Below are 25402 nucleotides of genomic sequence, written 5' to 3' on the forward strand. Positions count from 1 at the left end.
CTATCAGCCTTTTATATTCCTGCTAAACTGGGCGAAAGGGCAGCTTGTCCACAGCTCCCTGGCCTCCAGGGAAGTTGAGCCTCCTTTCTCCTGATAATCAGCCTTCCGTGTTTATTCTGTGAACTACCTGTTGACCCCCTTTGCCTGTTTTTCTACTGGGTGGTTTGTCTTCTTGACCTAAAACTCTGTATTTATGGATATTAATCTTTATCTGTTTTCTGTGTTCCAGATGTTCTTAGTCTGCTGCTTGCTTTAACTTTCTTATGGTGCCCTTTCATTGTACAAAAGCTTTACATTTTTTGTGGTCGAATAAGAGCCAGAATGTTTATTGAGCACTTACTATGGATCAGGCATTGTTCTAAGCACTTTCCATATGTTAACTTATTTAATCTTCACAACAAACCCTGGGAAGTAAATATCATGATTATCCCCATTTTACAGGTTAGGAAAGGGAGGCCCCAAGAAGTTAAGAAACTTGCCAGAGGTCACATAGCCAAAAAGGGAGAGCGAGGATTAAAACCCGGGCAGTCCTAGAGGCCACAGCCTCACCAGTGAGCCTTCTGCAAACCTGCCTTTCCCCATCCTGACCTGTGGGATTCGTGGGTTGCATGGGAAATCCACCCCTAGGATATAAAAATAGTGCCCTGTATTTTGTTATAATATTTTTGTTTTTTCATCTTGTTCTTTAATTCATCTAGATTTTTCATTTGTTTGTTGTGCCAGGTGGGAGGAAGTAATTTAATTTTATTTAAGTCCTTTTTTCCATGCATCTTTTTCCTTTACATTTTTCTTAACATCTTGTAAGTATTTTCTTGTGTTATTAAAAATCCTTTTTTATGCATGCTTTTTGTGGTCACATAATATTCCATTGTATAATGGCACCATAAATTACTTAACCAGTGCCGTAGTGCTGAAGCTTCTAGTTGTTTACCATATTTCCCAATTATAAATCATGCTGCAGAGCACATTTTCATGCATAAATATTTGTCCACATGTCAGATTATTTCCTTAGGGTAGAAGCCTGGAAGAAAAAATGTAGAAGCTTGTTATCCACATTTTACAAGGAATAAAAAAAGCCCCACTCTCTCTTTGCACAAGAAGAGGGCTGTGTGCTGGCTAGAGGCCGCCATCAGCCTGTGAGTCTGCCCCAGAGTGTCTGTGAGTGTCCACGAGTCAGCCGTGGTGTGTACACAGCTGGAAGCCTCGGAAGAGCCCTGAGGTCTGTGGGGGCCCGTCACAATGTTAAAACATCACTGTTTCTATTAGCATCTGTAGGAGCCCCACCTCCCTGCCCCAAGCCAGGTCCCAGGCAAGGCAGCAGGAGTTTCAATAGGAAAATCCAGGCTCCTCTAGAGTCCCAGGTACCAGGGAGCTTTCCAGGTTAATCTGATCCCCTGGAAAATTCTGGTTCCAGGATCTGGGAAAGTCTCCATAGCTGGTCTGTAATAAAATCATAGGTGTAATTGAAGTTAATGGAATCCAGAGGAATCTTAAGGCTTGGGGTTGACGGGAGGCCAACATTCCACAGCCAGAAGAGTATGATCAAGGAGTTGATGGGCAGCCTCTGTGCCAGGTCATGAAAATCGGCGTAAGCGCACTTACGCAGATGATAAAAACCCAACAAGGAAGTGTGGCAGTAAAACTTAATGACCTGGGCCGGCCCCGTGGCTTGGTGGTTAAGTGCGCGCGCTCCGATGCTGGTGGCCCGGGTTCGGATCCCGGGCGCGCACCGAGGCACCACTTCTCCGTCCATCCTGAGGCCGAGTCCCACATACAGCAACTAAAAGAATGTGCAGCTGTGACATACAACTATCTACTGGGGCTTTGGGGAGAAAAAAATAAATAAAATCTTTAAAAAAAAAAAAAAAACTTAAAGACCTGTCAAATCACAATTGGGACACTAAAATGCAGTGGCCTGGAGTCCTGCTCCCGCATCTAACCCTCTTCCTCTGGCTTTCCCGCAGCCCACACAGCCAGGACATCCTGAAGGCCAGGCCCAGGTCAAGGCAGGCACCGTCCATCACTCACAGCTCCCTAGGACAGGCAGGTGCCAGCAAGAGAGATGTTTGTTTGGCCAGACCTTTCTCCTCCTCGGGGCCTGGCCACTCTCCTCGTCGTAAAATCTGTTTACAGAAGTTTATTGCTTAGCCTTAGTATCTTGTTCAGGAAGCTGAGGGAATTGATGCTAGAAGTGGAAACCATAACAATATCAGGAGCACTCTAGGGCATGTATGGAAAACTTGAGAGCAACGTCCACAGATGTTGGAGATTTCTGAAAATGTTTGTTTTCCAGACCTAGTAAGGAGTAGGGAAGTATATAAATGGTGGTGGGGAGGGGAGGGTGCGTGCACAGTAACTGGCTTGGCTGCCAGTTATACTAAATAGAGATGTTTCATCAAACTAGCTACTATTTGGGTACAAGGTACGACTCTTACCCCAAAAGAATTTAGTCCAGTTAAACCTTGTGTGCATGGTTAGCCATGAGGTTAATTCATTCAAAAGTGTGTGGAGCATCATTCTCAGGACCAGGGACATGGTGGTGAGCTGGCCAGACAGCCAGGCCTGGATGGCGCTTATGTTCCAGTTGGGATGGACAGGGAACAAGTAAGCAGATGACTCCAGCTGTTTTGAGTACGTTCAAGAAAATAAACAGGATATTGGAAAAGAGCATGGTGGAGTGAGGCTCCTTTGTGTCAGATGGTCGTGGAATTTCTCTGGAGAAGTGAAATTTGAGCTAAAGCCTGAGTGCTGTGAAGGGGTGAGCCATGCAAAGACCTGGAGGAAGAGTGTGGTTAGGGTAACAGCACATTAGGAGTCCAGAGGTGGAAAGGAGCTTGGTGTGATAGGAGAACAGAAGGAGGAAGGTGACCTGAGTTGAGGTTGGAGAGTAGGGGGTCAGATGGTGTGGGGTTTGTGGCCATGGTAAGGAATTTGGATTTTGATCTACCTGTGATGGGAAGCCATTGGGAAGTTTTAACCAAGGGAATTTGATCTATGTTTTGAAAAGATGCCCTTGCTGCTCCTAAATATCAGAAGACAGTGATATAACAGTCACAAGGCAGTACAAAATGAAATGCTCTAGAAATATATAAATAAGAAGTGTTTTATGAGTAGAAGAGAAATAGGTGGTTCAGTAGGGCTGGAGTGAACTAGAGACTCAAAGCAGGGCCAGAGCCCAGAGCCTGGGGCTGGGCTCCCCATAGAGGGGCCTTGTCCATCAGGGCAGGGACTGTGATGAAGAGGGGGGGGGCCCTGGGGGACAGAAGAACTTCAGGGAAAAGGTCAGCCCATGTGGACACAGTGACGGGAGCAACAGCCAGAAGATCCACCTTCTGATCCCATCTCCTTGTTAACAGTGACCCTGGGACCCCAGGGCCCTGGGTGTATCACTTCTTCTCCTAGAGCCACTATTTCTGGCTCTAATGAGCTCTGTCCTGTCTGTCTCGTGGGGCTGCTGTGATAAAGTGTGTAGAAGCCAGTGCAGAGAGCCAGCAATTTTATTACTTGAGAGAGGCCTGGGAGATGAGGCTAGAAGTTCAGGAAAGAGCCACGAGTGCAAGCTGAAGAATCTGGACATTTTCCTGGCACATCCTCCAGCCACCCCTCCTGTGTCCATGGCAGACATTGCGAGTTGATCACAGCTCTTCTACCCGGTGAGCCAGTTCTCAGTCTGAGTCCATCTCCAGTCTGCCACTGATAGAGGCTGGCAGGCGATATGGAGCCTGTTTGCCACCCCAGCAGGGCAGTGGCATCAAAGGGCTGGAACCTGAGGAAGGTGTGAAGGTAGACCTCTCCCAGTACAAGGTGAATTCTCATATTCTGGGGTCCTGCCACATTGACTGGGACATTTTGGAAAGAAACAGCGGTTTTTTATGAGTAGCAATGGCTGGCTTTTCTTTGTCTTCCCTCCCCCACCACCCATTCTAGTCCAAGCTTGCACCTTCACCTTGGGCCCTGCCGTCACTGACCTGACAGCACCATTCATACTCCGTTTAGGGGAGAGGGTGGCAGGGGAGCATCTTCTTCCTGCCTCTCCTGCCTTCCACCCAAGCCATGTGGAGCTTTGAGCCCAGGTCTCCTGAGGCCTGCCCAGATGTCCTCTTTTGTGCACTCCTGGGCTAAGTGAGTCCGACTCAGGCCACTCACCTCTTCCTCTCCAGGGCAGGCCGAACTCTTGGGTGACAGACCCATCAGCAGCAGGAGTGCCTCTGAGCCTCCTTTTCTCGAAGTCTCTTCATGCAGGGTGAGCATCCTCTGCCCTAGTCAGGGGAGGTCAGCCTAGGAGCAGGGGAATGGCGTGGTCACCTCAGGGCAGGGTGCAGGGAGCTGTCAGCCTAGAGGCAGGTCAGGAATGGGGGTGTCCCTTTAAGAGTTGTAGAGCCTTTGCATCCTGACCATAAGCCCCAAAGAATGATTTATTCCTTTTATTTTAGTGAGAACAACAACAAAAAAAATGTTTGTCTTAATATCTATTTCATGTTAAGTCAGTAGAATCTTCCCTGGAGTATCCCATTTACTCCTGAACTGTGGATTGGCGTGAAGGGATACCCCAGCCAGACACCTGTGGGGACAGCTCCGTCTTCTTCCACCCCACCTTCACGGGAAGGTGATTGCCTGGGAGTCGGACCTTCTCTGCCTCAGCCTCTTAACCTGGGGTCTGTGAGCCAGTCAGGGATCTGGATCCCTCTGAAGTTACACATAAATTTGGAGTGTATGTGCATCAGTGTGGGAGAAGGAAAGGAGAAGCTTTTGTTGAATTCTCAAGGATGTCAGTGACCCAGACAGGCCCAGAGTCCCACCCTGAGCTGAGGAGTCTGTGCTCCCTTCTGCCATGTGGGAGCCGCTGTCTGCGGGGGGAGGCCAGCTTGGTGTTCCGAGCTGGATTGCAGGCTGCGTGTTTTCCATCTGGTGGACAGTTCAGTGAAGTAGAAGTAGCACTTCGTGCTCTATGTGCTTCAGGTACATTCTGTTCAATGGGCTTTTGTGGTCGCTCCTGAGAATCTGTGTAGGATCTGTATATGAAATTGTTTCTGTGGGGAAAACACATTTTCAGTTCCAAACAGCCAATTTATCAAAACAAAACAAAAAACCCTCTTACAACCTGATTGTTTAGAAAGTGACAAATGGGTTGTGATAGCACTAAATGTTCATTTCTGGAAAGCAATATTCATATGTTTCAATATCATGATGACCTTGATACCCCCACAGTTCAGGGGCATCTCTGGTGGGCTCTAGTCAGACCCTGACCTGCAGATGTCCCTCTTCCTTGGGCCCATTTGAGAAGGACCAACTCTTGGTGCAGCTGAGAATTGCAGCCACTCCCTGGGCTAGATTCCGTCAGGGACAGTTTCCTCCACCGAGTCATCTCATGGCTCCCCCAGAGCGCTCTGTCCAGAGGAGGGGTGTGATGGCGCTGGCCTGGGACCTCGGTGATCACTTAGATTTTCTGTTATCGGTGGGGGGAGGGAACACTGTGGGGCCCCTTGTCCCTGGGAAGGACGAGGTGAGCATGGACTGGGGAAGCTGGGAACAGGCAGGAATGGAATGGACATGTTTATGTCTTGGTGCCACTTGGAGCTGAGCTCTGCAGGAACGGCCTTGGAGGAGACAGAACTTGCGTCTCAGCCAAGTGCTCGGATGGAGGCAGGAGAGCTGTTTCTGTGGCTCAGTGGCTTCTGAAGGGTGTGGGAGGTCTCCTCTGATAATACTGGTATGTGTCTGTTCTGTCTTCCTTTCTTGTCTTTTTCCTAACAATCAGTAGTAGAATTCTGGGGCTCTCAGCTGCCACACAGTAGGTCACTCCGCAAGAAGGCTATCATGTCCCTGCTATCTGCTTAGCCTGGTTATGTGTGGCCCCCACACAGCCAGGTCACCTTGAGAGTGGTCTGCAGCCTGAGTCAGTCTGGACCTCTCTGCCCCACAGCGCCGCCTCACCATAGAAGGCAGAAAGTACTCTTTCTACTAAAACGAAAACGATTTACAGATGTCTTCACATCACCTACAGAAGCGCTTGTTTCCTTTTTAGTGTATTAATTTTATTATTCGTGACATCTTACTGCATTCATGTGGTTGTAAGGAGAGGGCAAAGCCGTCTTTATCCCAAGAAAATGCCATTAGTTTGGAAACGAGTCAGATCCCTGTGCCTGTCATGTCTTACCTCCTCCCATTTGGGGACAGTTGGAACTTCATTTTTCCCCAATACTCTTGCTTCTGTGAACTCTTATTCCCATTTCAAGGCCCAGACCCCCTTCTGCCTTGGAGAAGATGGTGGTGGTGACAGTGGCCTGGTGCTGGGAGGCACACACTGCCTGTGGCATCCAGCCAGATTGCTTGGGTTTTCAGCCCAGCCCTGACGTGTGGCTGCATATGTAGTGGTCACCCACCCTCTCGGTGCCTCAGTTTTCTCATCTGTGAAATGAAGATAACGTCAGTTCATACCTTGTAGGGCTGTCGTGAGGCTATGAAGCGCTTAGAGCAGGGCATGGGATGCAGGACCTGTACACATATGGCCAGTATTGTTTATGTGGTTACTTCATTTTTGCCTCTTGCCCCCATCACCCCCATGGGTTAAGCAAAAGATTTCTTTTCTCTGAGCTGGGGCTTGTTCTCCTTTTCTCCCAGGTACTGGTGTCTGGGAAGAGGGCCCAGCTGTCTTAGAGAGGTGGTGGCAGGGGACATCACCATGGGAGTGATGGGATTTCTCTTGATTTCTTCCCTCAGGGTGTGGACACTGTAAGAAAATGAAGCCAGAGTTTGAGGGTGCAGCAGAAGTCCTCCATGGAGAAGCAGACGTAAGCTTCCTTCCTTAACCTTTCCTCACCGTTCTCTTGTAAAGAATCAATGACATGAATCATTATAACGACTTTCCCCTCCGACCTCCGCAGCAGCTCTCTCAGTCCTAGAGGTCTGCAGTACTTCTGTGTCCCCGAGTAGACATGTCTTAGAAGGCAGGCCCCCTACCAGGGATGGAGGGGTATAGAGAGACTATGGGCGCAGGAGCCCTCTGCCAGGTCATGGCTCTGGGGTGAGGCCCAAGGTGGTCACTCTTTTTTCTGGGATCCTGGCTACTGGGAACAGCTACAGTCTACACAACCTCATTGATGAGGCTGATTTAAAAGCCTCATCTCAGCCCACAAATGAGAAATGGTGGACATGCCAGTGTCCCGTCATTCCCTGAGATATATGAGCCCAGGGTCCAGCCACCCCCCATGAAGTTCCAATGGGTCCAGGGTGGGTTGGGGGCTGGTGTCTGGGCTCCTCTTCTGCCAGCACCACGTCTGAGGCTGTCATGCATGGTTGGCCTCTCCCCCATCCCAGAGCTCTGGTGTCCTTGCAGCTGTCGATGCCACTGTCAACAAGGCCCTGGCAGAAAGATTCCACATCTCCGAGTTTCCTACACTGAAGTATTTTAAGAATGGAGAGAAATATGCAGTGCCGGTGCTCAGAACAAAGAAGAACTTTATTGAGTGGTTGAGAAAGTAAGTCTGATGGTCTTGACAGCACATCTTGACTCCTGGCTGTTGGCCACTGGAGATGGCCTTGAGGAGATGAAGTGAACCTTAGGGGCCGCTGACCTTGGCCCAGGGCCACGGGAGCCAAGACCGATTTGGCTTCTCCAATCCTGAAGCCACCTCTGGTGTGCTGACCACGTGTCCTTGTCCAGCAGGTCACTGGTGGTCCTTCTGGATTGTAGCTTCATCAGCGCCAGGAAGCCGTGTGTTTCTCTTTTTAGACGGCCCCTTTCCTAGTGTCCTAGCCCCAGGTTTCATCACCTGCATTTTATTCCATCCCCTTTGAAGGAAGGGAAAAACCCAGCTCTTCACATCCAGAGCAGGACTCTCTTAGGCTCACGTTTCCTGGTGGTTCACAGGGCCTCTGGTAGTGTCCACAGTGCAGCCTGCAGCGGTCTGGGGTTGAGAATAAGATTTCAAAGAGCTCCCTCCGCCTGTCTATTAGTTTGCTAGGGCTGCCACAACAAGTAACACAGACTGGGTGGTTTAACAGCAGAAGTTTATTTTCTCGCAATTCTGAAGACCTGAAATCCAAGATAAGATGTCAGCAGGGTTGGTTTCTTCTGAGGCCTCTCTCCCCGGCCATCTTCTCCTTGTGTCTCACATGGCCTTCCCTCTGTGAGTGTCCATCTCCTTTCTTAAAAGGACACCAGTAAGATTGGGGTTAGGGCCCCACCCTAATGATGTCGTTTTAACTCACTTACCTCTCTAAAGACCCTATCTCCAAACACAGTCACATTCTGAGGTACTGGGGTTAGGGCTTCAACATATGAATTGGGGGGGATACAATTCAGCCCATAACAGCCTGCAAGTCCAGAGAACCTGAGTAGCCTCGAGATTACTGGCCCAAGGACTTTGGAGCCTGCAGTTAGCATTTCCTCTTCCCGTGAGGGGACTAACTGGGCCGTCATGAAGACGCCCTGGAAAGTGGAGGAAGCCCTGGGCCTTGCTTGAGAGGCAGAAATTGTTAGGACACAGTTGAGGAGCCTTTCTCCTGCCTACATACCCCCCAACACACACACACACACAGACAAGCACACTCACACATGACTTGAATATTCGAGAATATTTCCTCCTTTCAGCACTGGGAGAAGATAAAGTAAAAGAAGACATGTCCTGGCCTTTGCAGAGGTCCCTGGTACATGGTGTAATGATGCCCATGTGAGAACCAAGACTTTATAGAGTCACAAAGTGACATCAGAATGGTGCAAAATAACCACGTCTAGATTGGTTACTTTGTTAGGACATCGGTCCTCAAACTTGGATGTACATAAGTGTCACCTGGCATTGGAGTGCTTATTTATTTATTTAATATGTAGTCTTTTTTTTTTTTATAATTTTATTTATTTATTTATTTTTCCCCCAAAGCCCCAGTAGATAGTCGTATGTCATAGCTGCACATCCTTCTAGTTGCTGTATGTGGGACGCGGCCTCAGCATGGCCGGAGAAGCGGTGCGTCGGTGCACGCCCGGGATCCGAACCCGGGCCGCCAGCGGCGGAGTGCACGCACTTTAACCGCTAAGCCACGGGGCCAGCCCGAGGTGCTTATTTAAAGTGCAGATTCTGGGGCTGTTGTCTCCGAAGCTTTAATTCAGGAAGTGTGAATGGGACCCTCAGCCATAGCGTCTTGAGAAACACCAGCTTACGGGATGGGAGCAAAGTTACTCGTAAGTTCAGGAGAGGCCTCTGGCAAGAGGTGAGTGGGCTGGCGAGGTCCTGGTCTCAGCTCCTTCTACTTTGTCCTGCTCATCACTGTGGGGGATTCTAAGAGTTGCCAGGCCTTTTCTTAGGGACCAGAGGAGAGTAATGGTTCACCTCCAAAAGGGACAAGGTGCTCTCTGCCCTGGGCCTTTTGGTGTCTGAACCAGGTTGCTGTTCATACCCGCCTCTCCAGCCTCACTCTGGTGCCAGGCCTGGTTCACTGGGAAGGGTTGAGTGGGGTGAGGGTTCAGGCAGGGTCCATGGTGCTTGCACTTGTGGTTAGAGAGCCGAGGGACTCAGGAGTCTTAATCGTTGCTAATCCCTGCTCCAGAGACTGGACACCAATAGTAAGCACGGAGGGTCTCTTTCCTTTCTGTGTGTAGTCGCCGTGCTGACACCAAAGAAAGGTAAGAGCATGGACTTTGGACTCGGGGAGACTGCGCTCAGGTCGTGACCCTGAGCTGTTTACTTGACCCTGCTAAGGCCCGGTTTCCCATCTGTAGAATGGAGACAATACTTTTCCCATAGAATTGTCTAGAGAGTTAAACTAGACTGTTGTGCATAGCATGGTGCACAGTGTGGAAATACTCAAAGAAGGGAAGGTGTTTTTATTATTGATGCCAGGTCACGTGGAGCTGTAGCAGACAGTAGCACCGTGTAAGTGGTAGTACCTTCCCAGCCCTTGCAGAATGCTTTTACATCTGTTGCCCCATTCCATCCTCAGATCCTACTGAGGGCAGAGTTTTTATTCCTGTTTCCTTGATGAAGAAACTTAGATTCAGAGAGGTTAAGGGCCTTGCCCAGGGACAAATAGCAGTTCTTTTGGGAGCTTAGAAGGAATGCTTCAGGTGGAGCGTGAATGGCAGATGGCTCTGAGACGGAGAGTTGAGGCTTGGCACCTGGAAGCAGAGTGAGCAGACGGCATTGGTGAGGTGATGGTGTGTCCAGGCTTGTGCACAGGCGGCCACGCTGCGGGTGACTGAGATGTGCCATCCTGGGGAGGTGGGATCCAGGGAGCGGGCAGAGCAGAAAGGTCAGGTAGGCAGTGTCAGCCACGGAGCCAGGGTTTATGACAGGAGACCTGGAGGACCAAGAAAAGTAAGGAAGACAGGGAGGCCGGGAGGGGCCCGTCTGGGTCAGGAGAGCAGGGGTGCCGTTAACCACAATGGAGAAGTTGGGGAGCTGATTTGGGAGGTGTGAAGGAGGGGGGAGAGTGATATGTTCTAAGTCTTGTTGGGATTGGGGTGACAGTGGGACCTCCAGGTGGGAATACTGAAAAACACCCGGAAATGGGGGCTTGGATGAAAGGTCAGGGCTCAAGTCCATCCCCTCAGCCATGGGGTCATGGAAGCCGTGCAGATGGGTGCAATCTTCTGAGAACTGCAGGGGCTCGGAGACAGAACCAGAAGAACAGAGAGGGCTGGCGGAAAGGTGGGGAAGGCGCCTGGTAGAAAGGGCTTCCGGAAAGTGAGAGTCATCTGCGTGGCTGGCTGAGGGGGAGAGTGCAGGGGGAGGATGTGGCAGCACTGGGTGCAGACCACTCCCCAGAGACCCTTCTCAGACAAGAGAGAGAAGTGGGGTTGTAGAGAGGGCGGCAAGGGCAGCAAAGGCTTTTAAAAGACCCTGGAGATCTATACTTGAGTGAGGCAGAGTGGAGGGAGCCAGAGAACGGGAAGAGACTGAGAAAGTATACACACTGATTGAACGCTGTCATTTATTAGAGCCTCTAGGCTCTCAGCAACTATTAGCGGCTTGACTGATGAGGTGCTTTACATACACTGTTTCTGCCTTCATAAGGATCCCAGAAAGTAGGTATCATTTTCCTCATTTAACAGAACAGAAAATGGAAGCTCAGAGGGATTTAGTAACTTACCTAAGGTCACACTGCTGGATTTGTACTCCTTGGCCCATGCTCTCTCCACCAGGACAAAGTCTCAGGAGCAGAAGATAAGGACAGTCCTTTAGGGTCCCAGAAGGCAGTGGGAAGGGGCGGGGTCACCCAGGTGGAGGAGCTTCTATACTGGAGGCGAAGAGGTGAGGGCCCACACCTGGAGAGGCTGCCCTGCCCTGAAGGGGGCTCAGGCCTTCCACAACTTCACAAAATGCCTTCTCAGTAGGCTCCTCAGAGGGAATCAGAATGTCTTTGCTGATGGTACAGATTTGTTTGTGTTTAAACTGAGGTTTTAAAATGAAATTTTAGGAAGGATATAAATGTCCTCTCGGGTGCTCCCTTGAGTGGTTGGGGGATGGGGGTGCAAGTGCTTGCCTGTCCATGGGCCTCCTTCTGACTGTCTCCCCTCCGCCCCCGCTTCCTGCAGCCCCGAGGCCCCCCCACCCCCAGAGCCCACTTGGGAAGAGCAGCAGACCAGCGTGTTGCATCTGGTGGGGGACAACTTCCGGGAGACTCTGAAGAAGAAGAAACACACCTTGGTCATGTTCTATGCCCCTTGTAAGTAGCTGGGGTGCTCACCAAAGACGGCGGTAGAGGGCTGGGCCCAACCAAACCAAGAAGAGCCCCCCGGGGACCAGGGCAGCCACAGGTCAACTCTGGGCTCGTCTCTGCTATGAGACGATTTGATTCCAGGCTGAGGTCCTTCAAAGTCCAGGGCTCCTTCTATCAGCTCTGTCAGCTTCTCTCCCTCTTTCTGGGGAGCATTTCCCACGTCATTCCTAAAGCCCTCTGCTCCTGTTTGTGGTAGGGACCTGCCGTATCATTGTTCAGTCTCCTCGTGTCCCTGGAATCTGCTGGCTGCCTGCCTCCCACCTGGCCACTGCCTTCCACTCCTTAGACCTCTCCATCCCTCAGGCGTGACTTCACCTTTAAGCCTTGGAACTGAGCAACTTGGAATTTAGCCGTCCCATTTAGGCCTCTGCTCCCTTGTCTTCCTGAGCGCCCCGAGCCCGGGCCCTGTCCGTGACCTTCCCAGGCGGCTTTGAAGCTCTGGTAAAGGCACACTCACGTTTGCTCCGAGCTCGCCCGTGATCCTCCCCTGCCGTCCTCGTTTTAGTCAGAGCTTAAGTTGAGGAGGTGACACGTTAGTCTGCTAACTTTGGTGTTGGTGACCTCGGGTTTCTGTGTATTCCCATTGTGAAGGTGTTAATTGATACTTAAAAGGAAAGGCTCTTGAATTCCCACTCCTCTGTTTTTCTTGTCTCCCTCCCCCAGGTTACAGCTCAGCTTAATGGAGTGCGGATAATAAAGCTTTGCTCTGCAGAGAAGCCAGGCACCTCCGTCTAGTCATAAACCCACTGGGTTGTAGCCAACCCTCCTGTTTGCGCCCCTCCTGCCCCCACTTTCCAAGTGTCGATGATCCGTAATGTTTCTCCTCAGCTCTCACTGTCAGAGGGGTGGCCTCCTGGCCCCACCATCACCGAGCCTCAGACCCCGCCCTCAAGCAGCTAATACATCCTACCAGTTCCTTGCGGAGCTTCTCGCTGTCCTCATCCATCCTAGGAGTTTGCTAGAAGACTGGGTGGATTTTCAGAGGTTAACGTCTTCCTTCAGGGCAGAGTGGGGGTGCAGGACTGAGGCCGAGGAGATGCTGACTTGCCCAAGGCCTTGTAGCAAGTTAATGACAGCATCCTTCCCGCAGCCTGGTCTGGTGCTCTCTTTTTGTCACAGACATGATTCAGAGAGTAAGAGCTTTCTCAGCAATGAGTGAGAATCTGGCCATGGAAGTAGGAGTCCTTGATGAACCACTGGGTGGACTTGAGCAAGTCCAGACTAAATACTTTCCCCCGGAAATGCCCCTCTCTCCCCCCAGACCTCTGGACCCCAGCCAAACCTGGCATTCCCTCAGCCTTTCCAGACCCTTCCTTACCAAGGGGCCTTCGTGATAGACAGCAAGGCCCCAGTGGCTGCTGGGGCAGAAGGTTCCTAAATCCCCAGGGAATGGGATGGGGACTCTATCCCTGCAAGGTGCTAACGACCTTCCTCTCTCCTTCCCTCAAATAACAGCTGTGTGCTGGGTCGTGATCTGGGCCCAGGATACAAGGGAAGGAGGCATAGTCCCTGCCAGGCCTCAAAGGCCTCACAATCTACTCTGGCAAGAAATAACTCTAGACACAGTCCATTTGGGGCCGTGTCACTGAGCAAGTCAGTTTTTGGCAAAGGGCTTTGCACCAGAGAGTCCCATCTCCCTGACTGCACTTTCCTGTCCCTGAACTCTGCTCCAGACTCCTAAGACATGCTCATCATTGGGTTAAGGGGTTGGGGGGACTATCCAAAGACAGTCTTTTTAATTTTTTCAATGATAAAAATAATATATACTTGGGGCCGGCCCGGTGGCGCAAGCGGTTAAGTGCGCGCGCTCCACTGCGGCGGCCCGGGGTTCGCTGGTTCGGATCCCGGGCGCGCACCGACGCACCGCTTGGTAAGCCATGCTGTGGCGGCGTCCCATATAAAGTGGAGGAAGATGGGCACAGATGTTAGCCCAGGGCCGTCTTCCTCAGCAAAAAACAGGAGGATTGGCGGATGTTAGCTCAGGGCTGATCTCCTCACAAAAAAAAAATATATATATATATATACTTATTTGTAATATGTAGTATAAAGTGTATACTTATTTTTGTATAAAGAATCTAAATAGTACAGACGGGTCAGACACCTGATAAAGGCAGGTATAAAGTAAAAAGCAAAAGCCAACCCCCCCATCCCTCCCGCCATCTCTCCTCCCCTCATATCCCTCCCCCATTTCTCCTCCCCCCACATTCCTACCCCATCCCACCTCCCTCCCATCCCACTTCCCCAGTTTCTGCACAGATCTTCCTCCTGGTGTTTCATTGTTCTGTCCTATTCCAAGCCCCGTCTGCTCTGAATGGTCTGGTCATGGTGACTGCCCTTCTTATTAGGCCAGCTTGGCTGAGTCTTTAGACTTGGAATTTTCTGTCCTGTCCTCAGTTTTTGTTTCTCTGGGAGGCTTCTTTGGTTTCCTGCTACACAGAGGTGGTGCCTTTTTTTAAAGAGCTCAAACTAAACAATCCTGCCTCTTTGGCCCACCTGACACCTCTTGGAAACATCTCCATGCTCTTTCTAGAGCAGCCTCCCCTCTGGTTATTCATCTGCCGTGCTCTTTCTTTTGGATAATGAGAACATTAGATGCACCAGAAGGCCATTAATTCAAGACTTAAATACTTTAAACTGATGGTAATAGGAATTTGCACTAGGCTGACAGTTACCTTTATACTGTCAGTAAGCAAAGGGGTTAGAAAGGAAAAATGAATAGTGATACCAGATTTGGGGGAGGGGGCGGCTTATTTCCGGTCAAACTAAGGCTGTTAGTGGGCATCCATGTGCCTCTGGGTGCCGCAGGGGAGGCTTTGACTAGCCTTGTCAACCAGCACCTGTGTTCTTTATATGTCTTGAAAACTATATACCATCATTCCTTTATAGTATGAAATTTTTGTGAATTTGACCTATTCTTCTCTCTGGTTGGTCAAATTAGTGAAGTATTCTTGCAATTGCCATTGAGGCAATTAAAAAATCATCTATTGGTATCGTCTCTGAGTTAGGCTGTGCTAGGCACTGTCTCATTTAGTTCTGGTATAACCCATAACCAGCCCAGTCTCTTCTCTACTCTTGCATCAGATGTTGGGAAAATCCCCTTAAGCCCCCTCACCATCACTGCCCACACTGTTCAGGCCGTATGGGTGGTCCTGCCCATCTCAGGAACCAGCTCAAGCGCTAAATTCAGATTATAGTTGTAGCTTAGCCTTAATTTGGCTTCACAAAACCCTTTCAAATGCCAGTGATGATTATCTTATTTTAAAAAGAGAGAAAGCAGATGAGCAAAACCATCTCTGTTCCCCGTCTTGGCTTTCCCAAGGCCACAGGAGGCCTGGCCCGGCTGTTTTTCAGGAAGTTGGCTGGAGCCAGGTCTCCCCACGGGGCATTTGGCCTCTCCCACCTGTGTTTAGATCAGAATTAATTACCAAGGTCAGGGAAACTCTCCCCTCAAAGCAGTTCTGTTCTCTTGGCAGTTGTGTTCCCCAGTATCTGGGGAATATTTGACAGAGGAGGTGGGCTTGGGTTTTGATCTGCTAAAATTGAGGGAAGGGCCAAGAAAGCAAGTCTGGGCCAGCCCATGCCTGAGACGCTGTCGTCAGAGCTGGAGGGGCTCAGGGTGACACATGGAACAAGAGAGACAGGATGGCGCATGCACTGCTGTCACATCTAGGCCTCCAGACTCACAGGTCCCTGCCCACTCTGGTGGGCCTCTTCCCTGGGTCAGGCACCCAGGCCGAGAAGCATGGGGACTCCTACAGCTTGTCCTTCTCTTAGCATGACCTTGGATTTCCCATTCCTGGATCTGAGGTTCGTGTTGCTTGTAGAGCGACGGGTGGAAGGACGGCATGAGGACCTGAGGCCTGGTTTGGCCACCCAGTCTGGGGTGGGGGTGCTGGGAATGTGGGAGTTAGGAGGGAAGCATGAGCAGCGGGAGCTCAGGCCCCCCACCTTCCCATCCTGCTTTCTCAGTCATGAAATGGAAAGATCTACCATTGGCACTGGGCTCCGTAACAGGCCCAGAGAATCCTGAGCACACATCCTCCTTTACCAAGCACAAAGCTCCCTCTGCACCCGGATCAGGCTCTTACCAGCCCCAGGGCAGCCTTCTTTGGAAGGAGCTTGCAGAGCAAGACCGCTGTCTCCATCTCCCCTACCCCCAGCCTCTTAGGCTGTGTGTTTGATGGGAGGGTGTAGGATGGGAGGTCTCGGGCAGGACTGGAACCGACACTTGCTGGAGGGACACCTACAAAGCCCTCATGCTGACAGCGGACGGCAAGTCAGTGATTTGAGTGGCAGTGTTGATGCATGGACTCTGACAGTGGAGTGAGTGGGGAATGAGAGTCAGGTGAACCCTCACAGTCTGTTGGGTGGAGAGAAGCTCCTAGAAAGGTCTGTCTGGAGGCTCTAGGAGGGGCCTGGCTCTGCAGCCTCCCTGGTGTGTGCAACATTCTATCGTGCTCTCTCCTTCTTCTCTCATGCAGGGTGCCCACACTGTAAGAAGGTCATTCCACACTTCACTGCCACAGCTGACGTCTTCAAAGATGACCGAAAGGTAAGGATACCCCTCTTCATCTCTTGTGTTGCCTCCAGCTTTGCCCTGCACCGATTTCCGTACCTTCCTCCCTTCCATTCAGTCCCCTTTCCAAATAGGTTCTGCGGAGACCAGGACATTCTTTTCACAAGGCAGGTTAGAGCAGGCTGAATTTATGCTGCAAAATCAACTAAAAAGGGTACACTGAACCGTTACAGCCCTTCCATAGAGGAGGGGGATGATAAAGGGATCATCTGTTTATTTTTTTTAGTGCTTGAACCTTTTTACAGTAGGATTTGTAGTCATGCATTACTTACATAATTAAAAATACAAATAAAAAAATCTAACAAAAGTCAACTGTGGGCAGCCACGGTGGAGGAGAGCAGGGCCGCGTCTGTGGAGCCTCATCCCTAAGTGAAAGGCTCCTGCAGCTGCCAACCGATGAAGCATAAAATTAACAAGATAGAGCTGCAGATTGGATTAGGGTGTGGGGAGGGGACCCCAGGCAGTGCAGGCCGCCACTGGGTGAGGGCAGTGTGTGACTCGGGCTGAGGGGTTGTGTGGCAGGGAGAAGACCCCGGAATTCAGGCTGGCACACCTTGGCTGCTGCTAAATGTATGACCTGGGAGAAGTCATATCAACTCTCCAGGCCTCGAGTTCCCTTCTCTCTAAAGTTGGGGTGCGGGTCTAGGTGACCGCAAAGACTCTTCCCAGCCTAAGACTCGGGCATAGGAACCTCTCCCCCGACAGGCCCCAGAAACGCGCCCACACACACCCAGACCCGAAGTCTCATGCGTCTCTGCCATGGTGCCTTGTTTTCCTGGGCGGAATCCTTAGGCGCAGCCAGGCAGGCTGGATACACATGCCAGGACCGCCTTGAATCTGCCCTGCGGGAGTGGCAGAGGTGGGGTGGTGAGAGCCGTGAGGGACGGCAAGTCAGAGGAAGCTGGGCTGGGACACAGGCACACGTGGAGAGCAGGGACAAACTGGGAACTCAGACCCCAAGACCTCTCCCTTCCTTGGACGTGGGGAGTCCCGTTGTCACCCACGAGCCCTGGCTGTGTTCTTGAGGCACCCTCACCCCGCCCAGAGGGAGTATAGGGACCAGCAGCAGTTTTCTCCTCTGCCTGCCGCTTTGCCTGCATTGAGAGGGGCATGGCAGGAGGGGCTTCCCGTCTTCTGTCTCCCTCACCACCCTGCCCCCTTCTGCTGCCCCAGGCCTGTGCACACGACAGGGAGGTCCAGCATCGCCCAGGCTGCCAGTCCCCATGGGGCTCCCTCACAGTCTGGGCGTTGGTGTGGGGAGGCCTTTACTACCCGGAGCCAGGACTGGACTGGCAGTCACTGTGCGTTGGCTCTCATCACCCCTACCTAGAACACTTGGAGCTGTGGACAGACGGGAGATGGCTCAGGTGTGGGGGCTCCTTGCCCCTCCCCCACCACCCCCCGGCTGCTCAGGGTCTGTGAAGGGATCACATCAGGCCCAACGAGGCCCTGTTGGCTGTGCCCTCCTCTTCCCTGTTCCCCTCCATGATGCACAGGGGCCCCTTGTCCATGGAGACCCCCTCCTTCTCTGAGACACTGATATGCCTGTGCTTAATTGTCTTAACTTGGGCCAATAATGTTGCTGGCCCTTTCTTGGAGTCATTCTCTCTGTCCCTGTTACTCCCTCTGTCCTTCCTTCCAACTTCCTTTATTACAAGCCGGGGATCACCCTCACTTGTTTTCAGGAACACACTTTACCTTCTGTCCCAGGCAACTGGCAGGACTGGGGCTCCTGGAGGTGGCTCTTAGTAACAGCAGGGAGGCAATGTGTCTCTCCAGCCTGGGAGACTGAAGTTACTGGTGCCCCGATTGCTGGGTGCCATCCTAGAAGTGTCAGATCAGAGCCTCTGGGGGTGGTTCCAGGAATGTGTGATTTTTAAGAGCTGGCTCTTGTGCTGGCCACAGACGGGGGTTTGGGGACTACTGGCCTGCCCAGCCCTCTCCTTCTACTCAGGAGGCATCGGGGCCAGAGAGGAGCTGTGTCCCTTGCCCTGATATGCCCAGGAGGTCATTGACAGCCAGCACTGGTCTCCTGACTCCCAGTTCTCCCTGACACCCCATGCTGCCACTTCTTAGTCAGAATTGTATTTTTTTCCACCAGAAGCCGGTCCCTGTTCCTTCCCCGATCAATATGCAGTTGGTCATGCACTTCCATTTTCATAGCCAAAGTCAATATTAGCTCCAGCAGAGATTTATTTTACTGAATCAATAAAGCTGCATGAGGCAGCTCGTATTTTAGCTGGGGAGCCTCCACCCACTCCCAGGGGCTTACTGGGGGACTTGAGCGGTTGACATGCTGGGTGGAGAAGGGGCTGCACGCCGTTAGTGTTGGAACGGCTGGCGTGATGGCAGAGGCCGTGGAGGACAAGGATCTGAGGTGGAAGGCTGGGGGGCGCAGGCAGGAGTCAGGATCCCTGGGCTGGCACGGTGGGGCTCGTTTCTGACTGCACATCAAGGTGTCCCAGCCTGGGGCAGGCCAGGGCCAGCAGTGCAGCCCTTGGCCAGGTGTGAAGGCCATCTGGAGCCCCTGCTCTGTGACTGGCCCACGAGGCTGCCGGAACTCGGGCCGTGTTGCATATAGTCCCCTGTGTTTACAAAGCTATCTGCCCAGCAGAAGGGAAAGCTCCTTGAGGGTAGGGACCTTACTTGTCCTCAACTTCCCCACAACCCTGACACCTGAGACCTCTGTGAATGTGGACTAAATGAAGGAACAGTGACAGTTGATATTTCCTGAGAGCTCTTCTTCCACTAACACTTTGAAAGCGTTATGTCATGTCGTCCTCGCAGTAGCTTAATCACCTAGGTATTATGACTCTCCCGTTTTACAGCTGAGGAGATTGAGTCTTAGGTTAAATGACTAGCCCAGCTGGAGAGGGGCACCACAGAGTCAAACAAACAGGCATTGTCCAAGTTCTCCCAGAAGCTGACTGGAACCTGGGACTCACATGCAGGGGTTTTATTTGGGAGGTGGTCTCAGGATGCAGCGGAGGGGATGGAGGAAGGGAGACTGGACAGGGAAGGGAGCAGAGCAGGTGTGTTAATGAGCAGGTTACTGGGTGGGTACCTGAGGCTCAGTCTCTGGAGACCTCACTGGGGACAGAGTCGTCCCACTTGAAGGTCGAGGAAGCCAGGGGGACGCGTCCTCGAGCCCCATCCATTGTTGGCCTTACTTCTAGCTCCCTGCAGCCAGGAGTTGCAGGTGCCAGTGGCAGGTGTTGGGCCAAGGGGACACAGATGGGCACCGACAGCCAACCACTGTGGACCAAATCTAGAAGTTAGAGGTGTGCATTCGGTGCTGCGAGCAAGTTTGTCAGATCTTGAGTGGGTGTAAGGGGGCAGGCGTTTAGACAGGGGAAATGGGATAGATGAGGTATATTTGCTGCCTTCTTTCCAAAGAGTCTAAGCCACTTCCTTTAGAGAGGCCGCACTCGTCTCCTCTCCTATAGACCCTGAGCACGGATGAGCCTTTGCAGCCAGGAGTAGCACTCTGTGTATGCGGCTGGCAGCTCGTTTAGGTGATTCAGAAGAAGTACACATTTTTAATTTAGTCAATTTATAAAACCATACACTACATTTCCCACAGCTCCGGGGCCTGTATACAAATTAAATTCGTAATTTAAAGCGATGCAGGGAGAGCAGCAGCCTGGAGCAACGCTCATCAAACACTTTCACACGTAGCAGAGGAGCCTTGGCCCCCGGCCGAGGCCGGATGTGGAGTGCCCTTGGCTGCTGATCTCCTCTGGGCCGGGCTGCTCAGTGCCTGCCCCGAGAAACAGAACCCTGAGCACTGCCAGAGGAGCATCTGGCTCATGTGTAAATAATTCAGAAAGCACTTTCGAGGGTGAGCTGGGATTCTCAGAAGCCTGCAGGGACCAGCCTGCCAGCCCAGTGATTTGGGCTCCATGTGGACACTGGCGAATGGCAAGTTGAACCTGCCTGAAGGAGACAGTTGCCCCTCTGCTCCAGCCAGGTGTTGCCTGTGGGAATGCAGGGCAGGTGCCATCAAAGCTGGCTTTTAAAGAGAAGCTGGAGAGCCAAACTTTTAAATAAAATCTTCTGGCTCTTTTTCTATGTTGGCAGCTAATTCAGATTTATGTATTTATTTTTAATTCCGTGTGGGCCAAATAGAACAGGACTGAGAGCCAGATATGGATCGTGTGCAGTGAGTTTGCAAACTCGGCTCCAAGAAGTCTTACTGTATAGAATGTTATATAGCTGACGAGGTAGAAGGGAAGGGGGAGGGCGGTGGGGGAGGGCAGGGGGCCCACTGGTGACTAGAGTGCAGGCCGTGCCTCGCTCTTCACTCGGTTAGTCCTGCTGCGCACAGAACAGAGGCCCCGCTCACCTGGGCACAAGGTGAGTGACCAGTAAGCGTGACTGCTGGTGGCCTGCAGGGCTCTCCTACCCGAAAGGGGACCCCCAGCCACATGTGAATAACTGGCGGCCCACGGACTGTGTGAATTGTGGTCGTTCAACAGTTTTTTTTTTGTTTTTTTTTTTATTTAAGGTTTTCCCCCCAAAGCCCCAGTAGATAGTTGTATGTCATAGCTGCACATCCTTCTAGTTGATGTATGTGGGACGCGGCCTCAGCATGGCTGGAGAAGCTGTGCGTCGGTGCGCGCCCGGGATCCGAACCCGGGCCGCCAGCAGCGGAGCGCGCGCACTTAACCGCTAAGCCACGGGGCCGGCCCCCGTTCAACAGTTTTAAACTTCAAGCGTGGTAATAGTTCAGTCTGGCTTCCTTAATGGGCCTGACCCTTAGAGACAGCACACACATTCCTCTCTCGGGTCCTGACCTGGGCTGGTCCTTCTGTTCGGGTGCTCTTTCCTTGGGCCTTCACACGGCTGGCTGCCTTCTCCTCACACAGGTCTCAGATCAAACATGATCTCCTCGGAAAGGCCTCCTTGGCCATCCTGGCAGAAGAGCCCCTCTGGCCATCGTCTTAGCGAATCACTCTGTTAATTTCTTCAGAGTATTCACTGGGCTCTACCATGATCTCACTTGTGTCTGTTAACCCCCTTCCCGCAGTGAGAATGGCAGTTGCTCCATGACTGGCTTTGTCAAGGTCACCACTGTACCCCTGGCACCTAGAACAGGCTTGGCACATGGCAGGACTTGGATAAATGCTGCCCCTCATCAGAATCTGCCCTCCCCTCTCCTGTAATGCTTTTTTGGTTACATATTGCCGTTAATCGACACTGTCCCCTCCTTCCCTGCTTCGTGACCCTCAACAAGGAAAAAGTTCCCTGTGTCTGCTTGATAGCCTCTTATTTTGAAAGAAAGGTAAATAATAAGGAAAAACTACCCAATGTGTGGAATTTGTTAGATGGGCAAGAAGAGGCCAACGGCCAATTTAGGAACCTCTTTCTGCCCAGAAACTCTGTTTGCTTTAGTCATGCTGAACTCTTTCCCGGTTTCTGGAATGTGCTCCCCTGGCTGGAACTTCCTTCTCCTCCGCCTCCTCCTCCTCCAGGCCTTGGCTCAGGTGGCAAACCGTGCGAGAGTGCCTTTGCGCCGCTCCCCTGGGCTCTCTTGGTACTGTGGGCCACCTCCATTATACCTTCTGTCATGTCTTGGGATCATCTCTTTCTCCAACTCCCTGACTAGACACTGAGCTCCTGTCGAGGACAGAGCTTGTGTGGGGCCGGGAGGAGTGATTATACCAGCAGCTAGCATTACCGACCACTAGCCGTGTCCCAGGTCCTGTGCCAATTCACCTCACCTGAATTCTCTCAGTCTTCATACTGTCCTGACAATCTAAGTATTATTATTATCCCCATTTTACACACAAGGAAATTGAGGCACCCAGAGGCTAGGTAATTTTCCTTAAGTCTTAATATGCAGCCAAACCAAGATTTGCACTTAGGAGACTTGACCTCAAAGCTCTTGTTCTTTTTTTTTTTTTTTTTAAGATTTTATTTATTTTATTTTTTCCCCCCAAAGCCCCAGTGGGTAGTTGTATGTCGTAGCTGCACATCCTTCTAGTTGCTGTATGTGGGACTCGGCCTCAGGATGAACGGAGAAGTGGTGCCTCGATGCGCACCCGGGATCCGAACCCGGGCCACCAGCATCGCAGCGCGCGCACTTAACTACCAAGCCACAGGGCCGGCCCAAAGCTCTTGTTCTTAACATTGGTACTACACCACCTCCCCAAACAGATGTTCAGGAATATCAGTTGATAAATGAATGAGTCCCACAGTGCCTCACAGAAAGCATCACAAAACCTGTGGTGTTTACAGAGGCTTTCAAGTCATAATTTCCCTTATGGTCATTATACTCTTGATTTTAAAGGGTAGGCTGAGGGCACTCCAAGCTGAGTCCCCTAACTTTACCCATCTGCCTTGGAAATTAGAAACAGGCACCACCAGTCTCATGGGAACTCTGAGCTGGGGATGCTTTTGGTTCAGCTCACCTGCTCTTGGGGAGAAAGATCACAGGAAGCACATGACGTGGGCCAGGAGCACAGTCTGTGTGCGGAGGATCCAGGCCTCAGCTCTCAGACCGGAGACACCCTGTGCTGACCCTCCCTTTCTTGGGCCCGTAGATTGCCTGTGCTGCTGTTGACTGCGTCAAGGATAAGAACCAGGACCTGTGTCAGCAGGAGGCCGTCAAGGCCTACCCCACTTTCCAGTACTACCACTATGGGAAGTTTGCAGAAAAGTATGAAGGCGATCGGACGGTAAGCTGGGGAGAGTGTGCACTGAGCTCTTTCTGCTGGTGGGCAGGGGAACAGCCACTGAGGGGGCAGCAGAGGACGCTTCCCAGAAACCACAGACGGCAGCTGGCCCGGCAGAGCTGAGAACACAGGGCTCTGCGCCTGGCTGGAAGAGAGCCCCGAGGGGTTGTCACACAAGTCCTGTCCTCAGAGCCGGGGTTGCTTCCGAGATGTGGGAGTTTCCTCGCACACATCTCAGGGCTTCTCTGTAGCCGAGCAGACCCTCCCGCATTCGCCAGCTGCCCCTACCGGTTCTTCCCGCCCCCTGTCCAGAGGAGCGAGCACTAGAGGGTCAGGGAAGAGGAGTGAGGGAGAGAGTGCACCTCCTGATCAGGGGTGAAAGTTCCTTTCTTCTCTATCTCTCTTTCCTACAGGAATTGGGATTTACCAGTTTTATTCGAACCCTCCGGGAGGGAGACCATGAAAGACTGGGGAAGAAGAAGGAAGAGTTGTAATTTCTGCCTCAGACAAATCTTTTCCATTACACTGTGAATGATACCTGTTTTGTTGTTCTTTCTGAATTTTCACGTGTTCTGAAGACAAAGTTTTTTATAGCCGCTTATGGCCATTTTGTACAATTTTGAAATAAAATTAAACCAATTGTTTGGTAGTATGGATTATTTCCACGGAGCCCGTACTAGCAAAGATGGATACTCGTGTTCTCCCTCATTGCTCGTCCTCTTCTGGGAGGTCGAGAGCCACACTCCAGTGTCGTGTCTGCACAGAAGAGATGCGGGCGGGCGGGCCGGTGAGGATGGCACAGGGTGCTGGCCCCTATCAGTCGTTGGAGAGCAGAACAGGGAAATCAGACCACAAAATATCCTGTTGGAAAATGGCTGGTATTGAGAGGAAATAATACATTTAAGATGATCAGTGAAGATGGGATGCTGAAGCACATGGTAGCCAAGCATTAGCTTTTTCTGGGTCATTGTGGTTTCGGTCTTGGTGTGTTTTCCTGGAACTCATTTACATATTCCTTTTTCTCCAGCTATTTCTGTCTTCTTGCCTCTTCTCTCCAGTCCCTCCCCTCTCCCCCATTAAAGAAAAGTAAGTCTCCACTTTGAGGATGAGTGCAGCCGTCAGCCGGGTCCAGGGGCGTCTAGAATGGAGTGGGGGAAGGGGGCTTTGTGTGGCTGCTTGCCCTGCACGCTGGCTGGAAGGGATGGCATGGGGGACACGGTGGTGCCTTCTCAGTATGAAATGCTGGTTCTGCTAACCAGCCTCCCTTCTGCAACCCCAATAACTTCTAAACCTTCACACCATGTTCTCCGTGGATGGGTACCACCCCAGGCCCCTGCTCTGCCTCCTGCCTCTGTTACATCTCTTTCCTGACCGTCTTTCCTGCTAGTCCTGCTTTCTGCATCCCCGCATGACTGACACCAGCCCTGTGCCTGGCAGCACTGCCAGAGACAGAGCACCCAGTGCCATGCCTTGTCTGCTCAGGGGTATTTCTCCAGGGGGAGTAGAAGAGCCTCACTCCTGCTGTCTGGCTTGGGTTATGAGCAGCAGTCCTAGCCTTGGATTCCTGGGTAGTTCAGAGGTGGGGTCGCCTAAGCTGTAGCACTTGACAGCGCACTTTGGTGGCATTGTTGGGGAGTTGATCTGTGGGAACCAGCTGTTTCCTGGACCAGCTCCCTCCCTCGTCTCCTCCATCCTTCTTGCTGATGGGTCCGCAGAGAGGAGGATCAGAGCTGCACAGAACCACTGAGTTCCTCAAGGCTGTGTTGATGTGCTGCTGTACGCGGCTCTGTTAAGTGAAATCAAAGGTTTTGAGAGCCCTTGTTCTGTGCAGTGTTCCAACTTCCCAGTCCACTCCCCCAGCTCAGCCTTTCTTTTTTCCCCTAAGCACCCACTTCCTTAGCAGTGGCCCCTGGTCTTGCTCCAGGTGAAAGGGTATTAAAGAAGCACACAGTTAAAGGTCATTTAAACTCATGTATACTGAGCTCCTGCTGGGTACCATACACTGTCATACAAGGAGCCATTTAATCCTGACACTGTGCTGTGTACCCATTCCTGCAAGGACTCTTGAGAGAGCATGTGTGTGCATAGACATGGGTTTCCTTGATGGTAGTTTAGAGTATTTGTGGGAGGAACATACTTGCTTGTGTCTTCAAAAAAAGTTTTTGTTGCTTTTAACTGCATTTTTTAAATAATAACTGGCAAACACCACTTCCTGGCTGAGGATCACTGGTGCCCTGCAAGGCACAGGGATTTCTATCCGTTCCACAGCCTCAAAGGTCAGATTTGCCTGGCCTGGCTTCTGTGTGAGGACTTAGAGCATCAGGAAATGGCATCCTCTTCACTTCTCTCTATTTACCGAATTTGTTAATTACAGGGCCTTTGTCAGAATGTCTCATGTTTGCCATGACTTTGCATGACCTGAGCGAGTTCATCC

The 25402-nt window shown here is 51.5% G+C and overlaps 1 protein-coding gene across 1 annotated transcript in view; it reads left to right on the forward strand.

Moving 5' to 3' along the window:
- Positions 1–23609, forward strand: part of PDIA5 (protein disulfide isomerase family A member 5) — an 88597-nt gene extending 64988 nt beyond the window's left edge. Inside the window, exons 12-17 of the mRNA XM_058555926.1 lie at positions 6721–6791; positions 7318–7478; positions 11531–11661; positions 16197–16267; positions 22837–22971; positions 23382–23609. Coding sequence (XP_058411909.1) covers positions 6721–6791; positions 7318–7478; positions 11531–11661; positions 16197–16267; positions 22837–22971; positions 23382–23462 — 650 coding nt within the window. The 3' untranslated portion in view covers positions 23463–23609. The remainder of the gene's footprint in view (positions 1–6720; positions 6792–7317; positions 7479–11530; positions 11662–16196; positions 16268–22836; positions 22972–23381) is intronic.
- Positions 23610–25402: the final 1793 nt, after the last annotated feature.

This window comes from Diceros bicornis, chromosome 15 (assembly GCF_020826845.1).
Source record: "Diceros bicornis minor isolate mBicDic1 chromosome 15, mDicBic1.mat.cur, whole genome shotgun sequence".
Taxonomy (NCBI): Eukaryota; Metazoa; Chordata; class Mammalia; order Perissodactyla; family Rhinocerotidae; genus Diceros; species Diceros bicornis.